General features: G+C 49.8%; 1 protein-coding gene across 1 annotated transcript in view; it reads right to left on the bottom strand.

The window, feature by feature from the left end:
* Positions 1–576: 576 nt before the first annotated feature.
* Positions 577–15,197, bottom strand: part of LOC141098839 (progonadoliberin-2) — a 98,418-nt gene continuing 83,797 nt past the window's right edge. Inside the window, exon 5 of the mRNA XM_073586804.1 lies at positions 577–945. Coding sequence (XP_073442905.1) covers positions 910–945 — 36 coding nt within the window. The 3' untranslated portion in view covers positions 577–909. The remainder of the gene's footprint in view (positions 946–15,197) is intronic.

Raw genomic sequence — 15,197 nt, 5'->3', positions numbered from 1 at the left:
GTTTTGTCTGTTCAGTATAGCCCTAGTGGCTTCAATTTATAAAAGTTCCTTATACAAGTCATACCCTGTCTCGTGTCTCGTCACTGCATCCTGAGAACCTGTTAGAACCCGACAGCAGCAGCGCAGAGATAATCCACATTTCCTACTAAGCCCAGTACTCAGCTTTCACATACCTCATGTGTCCAGCAGGTGGCAGCATCGCACAGCAGATGGAGGGGGCATTAACACTGCAGTTTATCACTGGGGGGGATGAGGAGACTCAGGCGACAATAATCTTTTTATTTTTATTATTATTTATCCCCTTCGCTCCCCTCCATTTCTTTCCTCTATGAGGACTGTAGACTCCAACTAGACGTCTTTTCAGGACACTTAATTTGTAACCAATCGATTTGGTCCAAATTGAATATTTTTTCCTAACTGGAAGTGTTTTTGGTAATGTGCGGTCCTGGGGACCCCATAGTGTAGCAGGTCGCCCCCCACTGGAGCCTACACCGAGCTCCATAGTAAGACATGTGCAGTGGGCTCCCCCTAGTGGCGGACAGCGCCAGACGCGCACAGACACAGACCTAAACACCATTATTACCAGATGTGGATTTTATTTCCTAGGTCCCATTATTAACCCCCTCAGCGCCATCTACAGTGAAAATACACAGAAATTATTTATGAAAATCTCTGGAAAATGGAGAAGGCGATGAGTGAGGAAACACCGGAGGTCTGTGTCTTCATGTGTAATGAATGCTGGATCCTAGAGGACGGCGGATGAGGAATGTCCCGTAAATCCCAGACAGAAATCAAACATGGCGAGCCATGCCCGGGTTGGTGAACGATGCCCGGCAGGGGTGAGGGGATGGTAGAGAGGCACGGCAGGAGTCTGGGGCGAAACGTGGAGAGTAATTTGATTATAGCGTGTCACTTCTTCTGCAGCTGTCTCGCCAGCACATCCGCCTGCAAGAAAGGAAGATGGAGAGTCAGAATACAGACTCACACCCTGTATGGATCGCATGCAGCTCCTGAGCAAGTACCAATCACCCGCACCCTGTATAGATCACACTCAGCTCCTGAGCCTGCACCAATCACCCTCATCCTGTATGGATCGCAAACAGCTCCTGAGCCCACTCCAATCACTCGCACCCGGTATCCAGCGCATGCAGCTCCTGAACCCACACCTGCCACTGGCACCCTGTATGGAGCGCACACAGCTCCTGAGCCCGCACCCTGTATGGAGCACACACAGCTCCTGAGCCCGCACCCTGTATGGAGCACACGCAGCTCCAGAGCCCGCACCAATCACCCTCATCCTGTATGGATCGCAAACAGCTCCTGAGCCCACTCCAATCACTCGCACCCGGTATCCAGCACATGCAGCTCCTGAACCCACACCTGCCACTGGCACCCTGTATGGAGCGCACACAGCTCCTGAGCCCGCACCCTGTATGGAGCACACGCAGCTCCAGAGCCTGCACCCTGTATGGAGCACACGCAGCTCCAGAGCCCGCACCAATCACCCGCAGCCTGTATGGATTGGATGCAGCTCCTGAGCCTGCACCAATCACCCGCACCCTGTATAGATCGCACGCAGCTCCTGAACCCACACCAATCACCCGCACCCTGTATGGAGCACACATAGCTCCTGAGCCCGCACTCTGTATGGAGCACACGCAGCTCCTGAGCCCACACCAATCACCCGCAGCCTGTATGGATTGCATGCAGCTCCTGAGCCTGCACCAATCATCCGCACCCTGTATGGATCGCATGCAGCTCCTGAGCCTGCACCAATCACCTGCACCCTGTATGGAGCGCACTCAGATCCTGAGCCATCACAAATCACTCGCAGCCTGCTCGCCAAACTTCACATGTCAAGGAGGGGTTAGTAGTGAATTTTCTATGACATCCAATAATCCAGAATATTTAATAATCCAGCTCAACTCAGGTCTGACTAATGCTGGATTAACCCCTTCCTGACATAGCACGTCCGATTTCCAGTCCCCTTATATGGAAGGGGCTCAGGAGCCGGGTTACACAGCCGGCATCTTCATGGAAGAATGTCAGAATGTCACTCTCCCTGATCACTGCAATACAGTAGCATTGAGCCACCTAGTACAAGTGATCAAACAATCGCAGGTACTATTCCCCAGGCCTATGGGGACTAAAAAAATAGAGGAAAAAATGTAAATAAGTCAAATACCGTATTTTTCGCTTTATAAGACGCCCCTGATTATAAGACGCACCCCCAAATGTGGTGAAGGAATAGAGAATTTTTTAATAAATGGGGTCCGTCTTATAATGCCAGTGTCCGTCTAACAAATCATATAGGGTATATGTCCCTCATAGCCCCCCATCCTAAAATTAGCCCCCTTAATCTGGATATGGCCACCTTATATTGAATATAGCCCCCTTGTGCTGGCACACGGGCCCCCTGTGGCTGACACACGGCCCCCTGTGGCTGGCACACTGGCCCCCTGTGGCTGACACACTGGCCCCCTGTGGCTGACACACTGGCCCCCTGTGGCTGACACACTGGCCCCCTGTGGCTGACACACTGGCCCCCTGTGGCTGGCACACTGGCCCCCTGTGGCTGACACACTGGCCCCCTGTGGCTGACACACTGGCCCCCTGTGGCTGACACACTGGCCCCCTGTGGCTGGCACACTGGCCCCCTGTGGCTGACACACTGGCCCCCTGTGGCTGACACACGGCCCCCTGTGGCTGGCACACTGGCCCACTGTGGCTGACACACTGGCACACTGGCCCCCTGTGGCTGACACACTGGCCAGTGTGTCGTAAATGGCTGCACATCCAGTTGGAAGAATGTCTCAAGTGGGGTACCACAGGGCTCTGTCCTGGGCCCTGTATTGTTCAACATCTTTATCAACGATTTAGATGAAGGAATTGAGGGTAAACTGATTAAATTTGCTGATGACACAAAGCTAGGAGGGATAGCTAATACTAGAGAAGAGAGAGAGAGGATTCAAAAAGATTTAAATAAACTGGAGAAGTGGGCAGCAACTAACAGAATGGTTTTTAACAGGGAGAAATGCAAAGTACTACATCTGGGCAATAAAAATGAAAAAAGCATATATAGAATGGGAGGAATAGGGCTAAGTGACAGCACATGTGAAAAAGACTTGGGTATACTAATAGATCACAGACTGAATATGAGTCAACAGTGTGATGCAGCAGCAAAAAAGGCAAATGCAATTCTAGGATGTATTAACAGAAGCATACAGTCTAGATCACGTGAAGTCATTATTTCCCTCTACTCCTCTTTGGTCAGACCTCATCTGGAATATTGTGTCCAGTTTTGGGCACCACATTTTAAAAAAGACATCAACAAACTGGAGCAAGTTCAGAAAAGAGCGACCAGAATGGTGACCGGTCTGCAAACCCTGTCTTATGAGGAAAGGTTGCAGGATTTGGTAATGTTTAGTTTGCAAAAGAGAAGACTGAGAGGAGACTTAATCGCTGTCTACAAATATCTAAAGGGCTGTCACATTGTAGAAGGATCAACTTTATTCTCATTTGCACAAGGAAAGACTAGAAGCAATGGGATGAAACTGAATGGGAAGAGACACAGATTAGATATTAGAAAAAACTTTTTGACAGTTAGAGTGATCAATGAGTGGAACAGGCTGCCACGAGAAGTGGTGAGTTCTCCTTCAATGGAAGTCTTCAAACAGAGGCTGGACAGACATCTGACTGGGATGATTTAGCGAATACTGCTTTGAGCAGGGGGTTGGACCAGATGGCCCAGGAGGTCCCTTCCAACTCTACGATTCTATGATTCTATGATTCTGTGGCTGACACACGGCCCCCTGTGGCTGACACACGGCCCCCTGTGGCTGGCCCACTGTGGCTGACACACTGGCCCCCTGTGGCTGACACACTGGCCCCCTGTGGCTGACACACTGGCCCCCTGTGGCTGGCACACTGGCCCCCTGTGGCTGACACACTGGCCCCCTGTGGCTGACACACTGGCCCCCTGTGGCTGACACACGGCCCCCTGTGGCTGGCCCACTGTGGCTCACACACTGGCCCCCTGTGGCTGACACACTGGCCCCCTGTGGCTGACACACTGGCCCCTGTGGCTGACACACTGGCCCCCTGTAGCTGACACACTGGCCCCCTGTGGCTGACACACGGCCCCCTGTGGCTGACACACGGCCCCCTATGGCTGGCACACTGGCCCACTGTGGCTGACACACTGGCCCCCTGTGGCTGACACACTGGCCCCCTGTGGCTGACACACTGGCCCCCTGTGGCTGACACACGGCCCCCTGTGGCTGGCACACTGGCCCCCTGTGGCTGACACACTGGCCCCCTGTGGCTGACACACTGGCCCACTGTGGCTGACACACTGGCCCCCTGTGGCTGACACACGGCCCCCTGTGGCTGGCACACTGGCCCCCTGTGGCTGACACACTGGCCCCCTGTGGCTGACACACTGGCCCCCTGTGGCTGACACACGGCCCCCTGTGTTAGATATCGCCTCCATGCTGCTGCTTTTAGTAAAATAAACTCTTTCCTTACCTTCTCAGCGCTGTTCCTCCTCGTGTCTCCCTCAGTGTGTTGAGCTCCTCCTCCACTTCCTGGTTCTCAGTGCCGGTCATGTGATCAGCACAGCAGAGTGATATCTCTGCGTGCCTGATGACAGCGGCAGCAGAGACACTGGGAGATCAGCGCTGGAGGAGGTAAGGAAAGAGTTTTTTATTTTACTATGGGCAGCAGCATGGGGGAGATATCTAACACAGGTGATCATGTGCGATCAAAGGAGGGCACAGGCAGCTATAATATGCGCCGCTCCCCCAGCCAGTCACCGTGGTGCGGTTTCAGCACCATGGTGATGGACAGCGGCAGTGCATATTATATGAGCGGGAGCAGGAGATCAAAGGCTCCCTCCGGCAGCTTTTACCAGCTCACAGCACCGCTCCAAAGCTGCCCCCACCTCCCCTGGACCCTGCAGTACATATATATATACACCCCCCCTCCCCCGTATATTCGGATTATAAGACGCACCCCCTACTTTCCCCCAAAATTTGGGGGAACAAAAGTGCGTCTTATAAAGCGAAAAATACGGTATATACCTCTGAAACCATAAGTTTCCATACACTATATAAAAAGATACATCTGCATGTTTTTCTCAATATCTGACATGAAATCAGAATAAACCTTTCCCGTTTTCGGTCAGTTAGGATTACCATAATTATTAATATTTGCCAAATCCCAGAATAATAAGAGACAGAGAATGTTTTAAGGCATTTTTATTTTTTACTGCAAAGTCAAAAGTTTACATACACTAAGATTACTATGCCTTAAACAATTCTGGACTGCCCATATGATGATGTCATGTGTGTGGAAGCTTCTGTTTTTTTGGCAACATCTGAGTTAATTAGAGACACACCTGTGGATGTATTTCAATGCACACCTGAAACACACTGTTTCTTTGTGTAGCATCATGGGAAAGTGTAAGGACATCAGCCAAGATATCAGGAAAAGATTTGTGGATTTGCACAAGTCTGACTAATCCTTGGGTACAATTTCAAGATACATGAATGTGCCTTGTTCATCTGTACAAACAATTATACCCAAGTACAATCAAGATGAGAATGTCCAGCCATCATACCGCTCAGGAAGGAGATGAGTTCTGTGTCCCAGTCATTCTTAATATCCGGGCCCATTAAAATCAGTGCTGGAACCTTCTTGCCAGATTTCACATCACCGAGGCAGCCACATCGGTGATACATATCTCCCATCCATAATCCTGGTATGCATGACCCCTCTCATCCCCATCCTGGTGTGCATGCCCCCCTCATCCCCTATCCTGGCATGCATGGCCTCCTCATCCCTATCCTGGCATGCATGGTCTCCTCATCCCCATCCTGTTATGTATGGGCCCTCTCATCCCTATCCTGGTATGCATGGCCCCTCTCCTCCCTATCCTGGCATGCATGTGTAAGCAGATACGAGGATGCAGCAATGCAGAGAATGCTGAGCAAAAAATAACCAAAATGTGATTTAGTTTATAGCAATAGAACTCCTCGCAGGGAGTCAACAAGAAGATAAGAGGATTAACAGTAAGATTGCATATAACACAACAGTCTTGTTATTAAACTCCACTTACTGTGACTTCGTTGGTCCTTAGTCACAGGCAGTCTGAAGAGTGATGAAATCCCGGCGACAGCTGACACTGTGTCTTCAGACCTATTCCACCCAACACTCAATCTTGCTTCTGGCGGCAACAGGCGGTCACCGGTTCTGCCCATTGAGCCCCTAGTCCTTTAATCTGTAAAGCATTCTGCTGCATGCCCGACAATGGTGGAGAACACAACTTACAATCCGGCACAGGATACTTGCTCCCCAAAGCAACCCAACCACGTTGCTTAGCTGGGCGCCCGATGCTCTGCACGCTCAATTTTTCCTGAGATTCCTCACTAAGCCTCTCCTGGGTCTCAACTCCGCACATTCCCTTTCTCTGAAGAGCGCAGTATGCTCCTGACTGCTCCTTCCTAAGGCGGGAACCTTCTGATTTTTCCCACACTTCAACATCTCTTCATCCTCCGGCTCACCACGCCCCCTCCCACCAGGTCATGGGTCCTGTCCGGTTCCCCATTCTTTCCCCCCTGCAACACTGGATGCAGCCTCGGCAGTTCTGGACCCGGCACTGCACCGGTCATCATTTTCGGTCTTCCTCCTTACACTCCCGCTCTCCTTTAACTCACCATTCCATGGGCGAGAGCTCTTTCATCAGGCATTCACATTCTTCCACTCCTTGACTGATTCATTGCCAGATAAATTGATGTTGTTCGTAACGAGTGGGAGGTACTCCAGTTGTCGTCCACTCTGACCGGCGTAAATCAGGTTGACTGACAGGATACGAGGATATGTTGTGATCTGGGGAATTTGCTATCTTTGTTGCTTCAGGCATGGGCACCTCTATGTTCACTTCTCTGGGGCTGGTAAACAATGAATTATTCAAGTCTGGGGGAGAGGCGAGTGTCTCTTCTTCACCATAGTCACGAACGTTTGGAGTAGGCGCTTCAGAGATGTCTAGCACTCTTTCTTCCTCCTCAGGACTCTGTGACAGACAGGGCCGCGACATGCTGCAATGGACTATCCTGGTAGGCACCCCTTCCTCTCGTTCAGGTTGGACTTCATACACTGGGCCGTCAGAACCGACTCGTCGTTTCACCCGATGCAGGGTCTTCTCCCATCGATGTTCCAGTTTTCCACGGGGCCGCTTGTCCCGGATCAACATCCGATCTCCTGCCCTCAGAGCTGTCCCTCAAATGGGCGTTGTTTTGTGGTGTCTGAGCTCTCTGAACTTCGTTTGCACCAGCCATCGAAGAGTCTGTAATTGATGTCAGTGCTCCCAGACCCAGGAAGACACCCCCAACCGTGGGTAGTCTTCTTCTGGGTCCATCTCCAGCTCGGTGATCTATTGTCCCTTCCACCCGAACAGCAAGGTATACGGGGTATATCCTGTTGTACTGTGCACACGATTGTTGTACACTCAGAACAATTCGGCCACGAACTCAGGCCATCGTATTTTCCGATATTCCTCTAGTGTTTTCAGCATCTGGATCAACGTTCGATTGAAACGCTCACAAGTTCCATTCCTCTGAGGATGATATGGCGTGGTCCTTGACTTCTCAATCCGGTACGAACGATGTAGCTCCTCCATCACCCGTCCTTGGAAGCAAGCACCTTGGTCAGAATGGATCCTTTTCAGGTAGCCGTACACTTCGATGAAGTCTTGGCAAATGGCCTGTGCAGCTGACCGCAAACTTGAAGTGATCGGTCATCACCAGACAATGTTCTTACCCCAAATGGGCCGGACCTATGGCTAGATAGTCAATCAGTAGCTATAGAGGAGCAGAAGTTACAATGGTCTGCGTTGGGGGTCCTTTGTTCTGGAGGTTTAGCTAGCTCGCAGCTTCAGCATTTTTGACAAACCTTCCCCACTGCAGTCCTCAATCGAGGGTGATACACCAGCTTCTGCAACCACTGGAACATCTTCTTCGGACCAAAGTGAGCACCTCTCTCATGGGCCTCCACACCGATCGTCTGCTCTGGAAGCAGCACTTGCCAGGTGACCCCAAGTTCTCGTGCTTACTGTACTCTTCTGTATAGCAATCCACCATCAACTGCAGTCGCTCCCACTGCCTCAAAATCTGCAGAGCCCCTGAGCGTCCTCTCGCCGACTTGGAAGTTGCTTCATAGCTACCCACTGTCTCACATGGGCAAGCTCCTTATCGGTTTGCTGCAGCTGCACCCAGTCAACCCGAGGTCATCCCAGCACCAGCTCCTTGGGTGTCTCTCTGATCTGTCCCTGCGTCGCCACCTTCGACCTAGTAGGGTCCTGGAAACCAGGAAGCTCTTCGGCCTCCAATTCTTCATCTCGGTCACGTTCATGCCGCTCATGAGTCACTCTTGAGAGAGCATCAGCGTGTGTATTCTCGGCCCCAACCCGGTAAGCGATCTTGTATCAATACTTCGCCATGCGGGCCATCCATCGTTGTTCCAAAGCTCCCAATTTTGCATTCTCCAAGTGAGCCAGGGGATTATTATCGGTCCGTACCAAGACATCAGACCCTGACAAATATTCTGCAAACTTTTCAATCATTGCCCACACCAACACCAACAGTTACAGCTTGAAAGAACTATAATTGTCCGGGTTCCGTTCCGAGTCGTGAAGGAACCGGCTCGCATAGGCTATCACTCATTCCTTTTCTTCTTGCATTTGAACGGCCCCCAGATCATGTAGACTTCCATCAGTGTGAAGGATGAAAGGTTATGAGAAATCCGCATAAGCAAGTATTGGAGCTTCTGTCAAGGCCATTTTCAAGGCTCTGAAGGCTCCTTCCTGTCTGCTTCCCCATTGGATAGTTTGATTCTTTGCACCAGCTGGCACTCCCTTCAATAGTTCCAGCAGTGGAATGGTAAGATGTGGGAAATGCTTCATGAACCTTCGGTAGTATCCTGTAAGCCCCAAGAAGGCCCGCACATCCTTCACTGTCGTTGGGGTGGGCCATTCTTGCACAGCCGTTATTTTCTCAAGCGCAGGCTTTACTCCTTCTGCGGATACAATGTGTCCGAGATACTTAAGTTGTTTGTGAAAGAGTTGACATTTTTAGGGCTTCACCTTCAAGCCGTGACTTCGTAGCCAACTCAAAACTTGTTCCAGCCACTGAAGGTGTTCTTCAAAGGTGGCCGCATAGACAATGATATCGTCTAGATAGATGAGTGTTGCTTCAAATTTCAAGACCCCCAAGCACCTTTCCATCAACCGCTGAAACGTTCTGAGAGCGTTGGTCAGGCTAAAGGGCATCCTATTAAACTCAAACAATCCCATTGGCAGTATAAACGCTGTCTTTGGTCAGTCGTGTTCAGCCATGGGCACCTGCCAGTACCCGCTAGCCAGATCCAGGGATGAGAAATACTTTGCCTTTCCCAAGACAGACAATGATTCCTATGTTCTGGGCAATGGATAAGAGTCCCGCGCCATACAAGCATTTAGTTGTCTGTCATCAAGGCAGAAGCGCAGGGTTCTGTCATTCTTTCAGACTAAAACAATGGGAGCCACTGACGGGCTCTGACTCTCCCATATGACTCCGCTCTGCAGCATGTGGACAAGCATCTTCTTCACTTCCTGGTACATCTGAGGCGGTATCTGTCGGTGTCTTTCACGGACTGGTGCTGCACTTCCCCTGGAAATCTCATGGGCGATAGCCTGGGTGCACCCGAATTCATCTTCATGGTGAACAAAGACATCCTGATAGCATTCCAGCACCACCTCTACCTGTTGCACCTGTTGTGGTGATTGTCCCGTCAATTTGGCCCACATCTGCTCCAAGATTCTATGATCCTCCTACATGCTTCCAGCTGGATGCTCCAGTGTCATTGTAACAGCTAGAGTTCATGGATTTCCTTGCATTACTGCCAACTGTATTTCCTCTGGTTGCACCACCTCTTCCGACATCCCCAGTACCTGAGCCACTTCACTCTTAGGTGAAAGGGTGAGATTATCTTCTCCCAGGTTGACGCACCACACCAAAACGTTACCATCATGAACTGTGGCCAATGTTCTAGCAACGAGGAGCCCTGGCGGTACTTGATCCACTGCTGTCAGCTCTATCTGCACCTCCACCCATTCGAGCGGAGTACAGGCTCATGCGGGTAACGGGAGCATGGTCTGGCTAGGCGATAGAGTGAATATAGCAGCTGCAGGAACAATCACCTTTCCCAGAATTTTCCCTTCGCTTGACGTTTCTTGGGCGTGGGCCGCCCACATCAGTTACTGAAATACCTTCCTCTGGGGAGTTCGCAGATTACAACAGTCCAGAAAAGCCTCCTGCGGCTCACTGATCAAGAGAGTTCCAATTTCTTTCAGTGCATTCATCCCTAGAGTCACCACAGGACCATTGCCGACATCTCCGGTGACTAACACGACCCCCTTTCGGCCCACAACTTTTCCGCACACTTTAATCTCCACCCAGACCACTCCTACGGACGGGATGGGCAGCTGATTAGCCACCGTCAGCCTGATCACTGGGCCCCACTCCAGCCACGACACTTCAGGGAAATGGCGTCTAAAATATGCTTCTGGCATGGTGGTCACTTGCAATCCGGTATCAATTAAACAACGGACGACCCGCCCATTCACATCCACCCAGACAGTAGGACTCATTGAGATTAAACTTTCGGAACTGCCCTCTCTCCTCCTTGGTCTTTTAGCCTCCGGGTGGTGTCCCCCAGCCACGAAGCCCACCAGTTTAATGGCTGCTGAGGTAGGGACCGTCCCCATCTCAGAGTCGGATCTCTGGGCGTGTTTGGGCTACAGCAGGAGCTCTTCTAAGGCTGGACCACTCTTCCCGCATTTCCCGTATTTCCTTCCAGATCTCCCGAGCCCATTCTGGTTCAGTTGTGCGCAAAGTGGGTACATCATTGCTCCGGACTATCCCTGCCAAGGCTGCCGTCCCCTGTTCCTGCTCTCTCACATGAGGTTCCGCCCCAATTTCTAAGAAGGTCATACGCGGTTTGGTACGCAGGCTCTCTCATAGAGCTTGCTTAAGCGACGCATCTCTGAGGCCCGCCACAAACTGATCCATCAGTGTCACATCGGGGGGTACCACTCATTTTTCCCCCATATTGTCCCGTTTGGCAATATACACGATCACCTCTTACAGCGCATTAATGTATTGAGTCACTGACTCCCCCTCCCTCTGGACACAGTGATACAGTGAAACAGACGCATACACAATTCCCCAATGTTGGTGGGATCCCCATGCATCTCCTCCAAAATCTGCAACACCTTGTTCAGAGTTTCCTGTTCATGAGGGGAATTAATTACAGAACATCATGCCTCACTGGCCAGGGCCATCACAGCAACTTTTGCCTGCATAGCAGTGGTCATTGGTTGCATCCTCAACATGCCTTTTACCCGCTCAATCCAGTCCCACAGCATTAGGTTACTCCCCGCTTCCTGCAGTTGCCGGTGTTCAGATGTACCCACTACTAAAGGGAATGAATATTCACCGCATTCCACGGCCATGAGAGTGGAGCGCAGTGAATATTCATTTCTCTAGTGGGCACATGTGACCACCTGGCAGCATGCAAACCAGGATGCGAATGGGGGCCAATCATACCAGGATAAGGATGGGACCAGGATGTATTAACCCCTTTCCTACAATGGACGTAATATTCCCTCCATGTGACCTGGGACCTAATTCCCATGAACGGAATATTACGTCTAATGCGATCAGCTGCGCTCATGTGGTTAGCGCAGCTGATCGCGGCCGGGTGTCAGCTGATTATCACAGCTGACACCCGGCATAATGACCGCTCCCGACACGTTAACCCCTGGCACACCGTGATCAAACACGATCGCGGTGTACCGGGGGTTAAAGGGAAGCATCGGCAGGGAGGGGGCTCCCTCCGTGCTTCCCTGAGCACCCCACAGCAGCGCAATGTGCAGCGCTGCTGCGGGGGCTCCTTCCCTGCAGGTCCCCGGATCCAATATGGCGACGGGGACCTTCGGGGGCCTGCAGGGAGCCGGCTTCCTCATACCTGCAAAGCGCCAGCATGAGGAAGCCTGCAGCACTGCCTGTGACAGATTGCTGATCTGTCACAGCGATCTGACAGATCAGCGATTTGTCACAGGACAGTGATGTCCCCCCTGGGACAATGTAATAAAGTTAAAAAAAAAAAAAAAAAGTCGCCAAATAAATTAAAAAAAAATATATATATATATAATTCATTTTTTGGAAATAAAAAAAAAAAAAAACAATAAAAGTACACATATTTGGTATCGCCGCGTCCGTAACGACCCGCCCTATAAAACTGTCTCATTAGTTAACCCCTTAAGCGAACCCCTTAAAAAATAAAAATAAAAAACGAAGCAAAAAATAATGATTGATTATCATACTGCCGAACAAAAAGTGCAATAACGCGCGATCAAAAAGATGCATATAAATATCCATGGTACCGCTGAAAACGTCATCTTTTCCCTCAAAAAACGAGCCACCATACAGCATCATCAGCGAAAAAATAAAAAAAGTTATAGCTCGCAGAATAAAGCGGTGCAAAAATAATTATTTTTTATATAAAATTGTTTTCATTCCATAAAAGCGCCAAAGCATAAAAAAATGACATAACTGAGGTATCGCTGTAACGATACTGACCCGAAGAATAAAACCGCTTTATCAATTTTACGGCAAGCGGAACAGTATAAGCGTACCCCCCAAAAGAAATTCATGAAACGCTGGTTTTTGTTAATTCTGCGTCCCAAAAATTGGAATAAAAAGCTATCAAAAGATGTCACGTGCCCAAAAATGATACCAATAAAAACGTCAACTCGTCCCGCAAAAAATAAGACCTCACATGATTCGGTGGGTCAAAATATGGAAAAATTATAGCTCTCAATATGTGGTGATGCAAAAACTATTTTTACAATAAAAAGCGTCTTTTAGCGTGCGACAGCGGCCAAAAATAAAAACCGCCATAAATAGTAAATCAAACCCCCCGTTATCACCCCCTTAGGCTGTGTGCACACGCTGCGGATTAGGTGCGGATTCATCCACACGGATTTTGTAAAATCCGCAAGTGAAACCGCAGGTCAAAATACCTGCGGTTTTACCTGCGGATTGCTCTGCGGTTTGGCCCTGCGGTTTTTCATCTCCTCAAAGGAGGAGATGGTAAACCGCAGGGGAATCCGCAGAAAGAATTGACATGTCAATTCTTTCTGCGGATTGAAAACTGCAGATAACCCGTGCGGAAAATTCCGCACCGTCTGCACTGCGGTTTTTGATTCCTATAGGGAATCATGGTACTGTACACCGCAGCAAAATCCGCAGCGTGTGCACACAGCCTTAGTTAGGGAAAATAATAAAATTAAAAAAATGTATTTAATTCCATTTTCCCATTAGGGTTAGGGCTAGGGTTAGGACTGAGATTAGGGTTAGGGGTGTGTTGGGGTTAGGGTTGGAGTTAGAATTAGGGGTTTCCACTGTTTGGGCACATCCGGTGCTCTCCAAATGCAACACGGTGTCTGATCTCAATTCCAGCCAATTCTGCGCTGAAAAAGTCAAACTGTGCTCCTTCCCTTCCGAGCTCTGCCATGCGCCCAAACAGTGTTTTACCCCCACATATTGTTAGGAATGGCGGAAGACACTAAATAAAAATATAAATAAAGTGGCTTCACCACTCGGGGTCCACCGTGCGGAGGATGGAAAAACCCGCAGCTAGGTGACGACAGAGCAATCTGGCGGTAATGTGCACAGGGTTCAATGTCACCCAGGTGCACCTAGCAGTCTCTGTTATAGGCACAGAGCTGCTGAAACAACTTAAAGAACACAGTACGCTGAGCCTGTTAGCAGCACAGGTACTCAGCGGCACACACACGGTAGACGGTCACCGGAGTAGTTAAATAAAACCGCACTACACCCGAAGAGACCTACCGTGAAAACCAGTGTGCACAGCGTTGCAACCGCAAACGCGCAAATAAGCTGCTACTGCAGCGCGGCGTGGATAGTGCCGCCCAGTGACACCGCTGATAACGCAGGTGCAGTGACAGACGCTAAGCTGCTGAGGCAATGGAGCAAATGGCGTGCTGGAGCTGATGCTGGCAATAACTCAGTCACTCTCACAAACGTAGTATCAGAGGAATGGGGGTTTCAGATGAGTCATTCACCAGTCCATGCATCCATCCACAAACATACAGCAGCAAGTATGAATATACTAGCGCATGGCGGAACAGCCATGCGCGCTTTTTATAGCGAACGGGACCTTCTGGAAATCTCCAGGTCTCCAAGAGGAGCCAATAGGATCCGACACAGGACCTGAACACCTGACTCCCGAACTCCAATGGGAGTTCGTCTCCTGAGCATGCTGAGATGCAGGAGTAAAGGACTTAGCCTCTGGAGAGAGTTGCCGCAGTCTCCTCTACAGCAGAAGAGCAGGAGACTGCAGAATGTGAGGACCTAGATTTCAGCAAAGGAGAGGCAGAAATCTGACTCCTAACACATATGGTGTATCAGCCTACTCAGGACAAATTGCAAAACAACTTTTGGGGTCCAATTTCTCCTGTTACCCTTAGGAAAATAAAAAATTGGGGGCAAAAATATCATTTTTGTGGAAAAAATATGATTTTTTTATTTTCACGACCGGGCGTTATAAACTTCTGTGAAGCACTTGGGGGTTCAAAGTGCTCACCTCACATCTAGATAAGTTCCTTAGGGGGTCTAGTTTCCAAAATGGGGTCACTTGTGGGGAGTTTGAATAGTTTAGGCACATCAGAGGCTCTCCAAACGCAGACCATTCCATCAAAGTCTGCATTCCAAAACGTCATTACTTCCTGTCATAATCCATGCTGGATCATGACTGATATAAAGCACAGGTAACCTTTTTTTTCCCTAAGCTGTGCTTAAGGTGTTTTTGCCCCCGGTGGCCATTAGGATTATTGCACTGTGTGTCGTTTGTTCTAAGTTTTCCCCCCCGTGGTGGTGAGCGTCATTGCACTCTACATTAGTTTCTTTAGTTTAGTGCATGTGATGTAAAGCAGGTGTGATTGCTGGTTCTTCCTATAAAAGAGATTCAGGTGTTGCTATTAGTGTTGGTGATAGTGTTCAATTCAACCATCCTTGATGGAGGAAGGAGCTAGAGAGCAGCTCTGACAGAGCCTGGTGTGAAAGGAGTCATAGGGG

This window comes from Dendrobates tinctorius, unplaced genomic scaffold (genome assembly GCF_039654945.1).
Source record: "Dendrobates tinctorius isolate UK_male_01 unplaced genomic scaffold, ASM3965494v1 ptg000095l, whole genome shotgun sequence".
Classification (NCBI taxonomy): Eukaryota; Metazoa; Chordata; class Amphibia; order Anura; family Dendrobatidae; genus Dendrobates; species Dendrobates tinctorius.
Note: the sequence above shows the minus strand (reverse complement) of the source record. Positions and strands in the feature narration are given on the sequence as shown.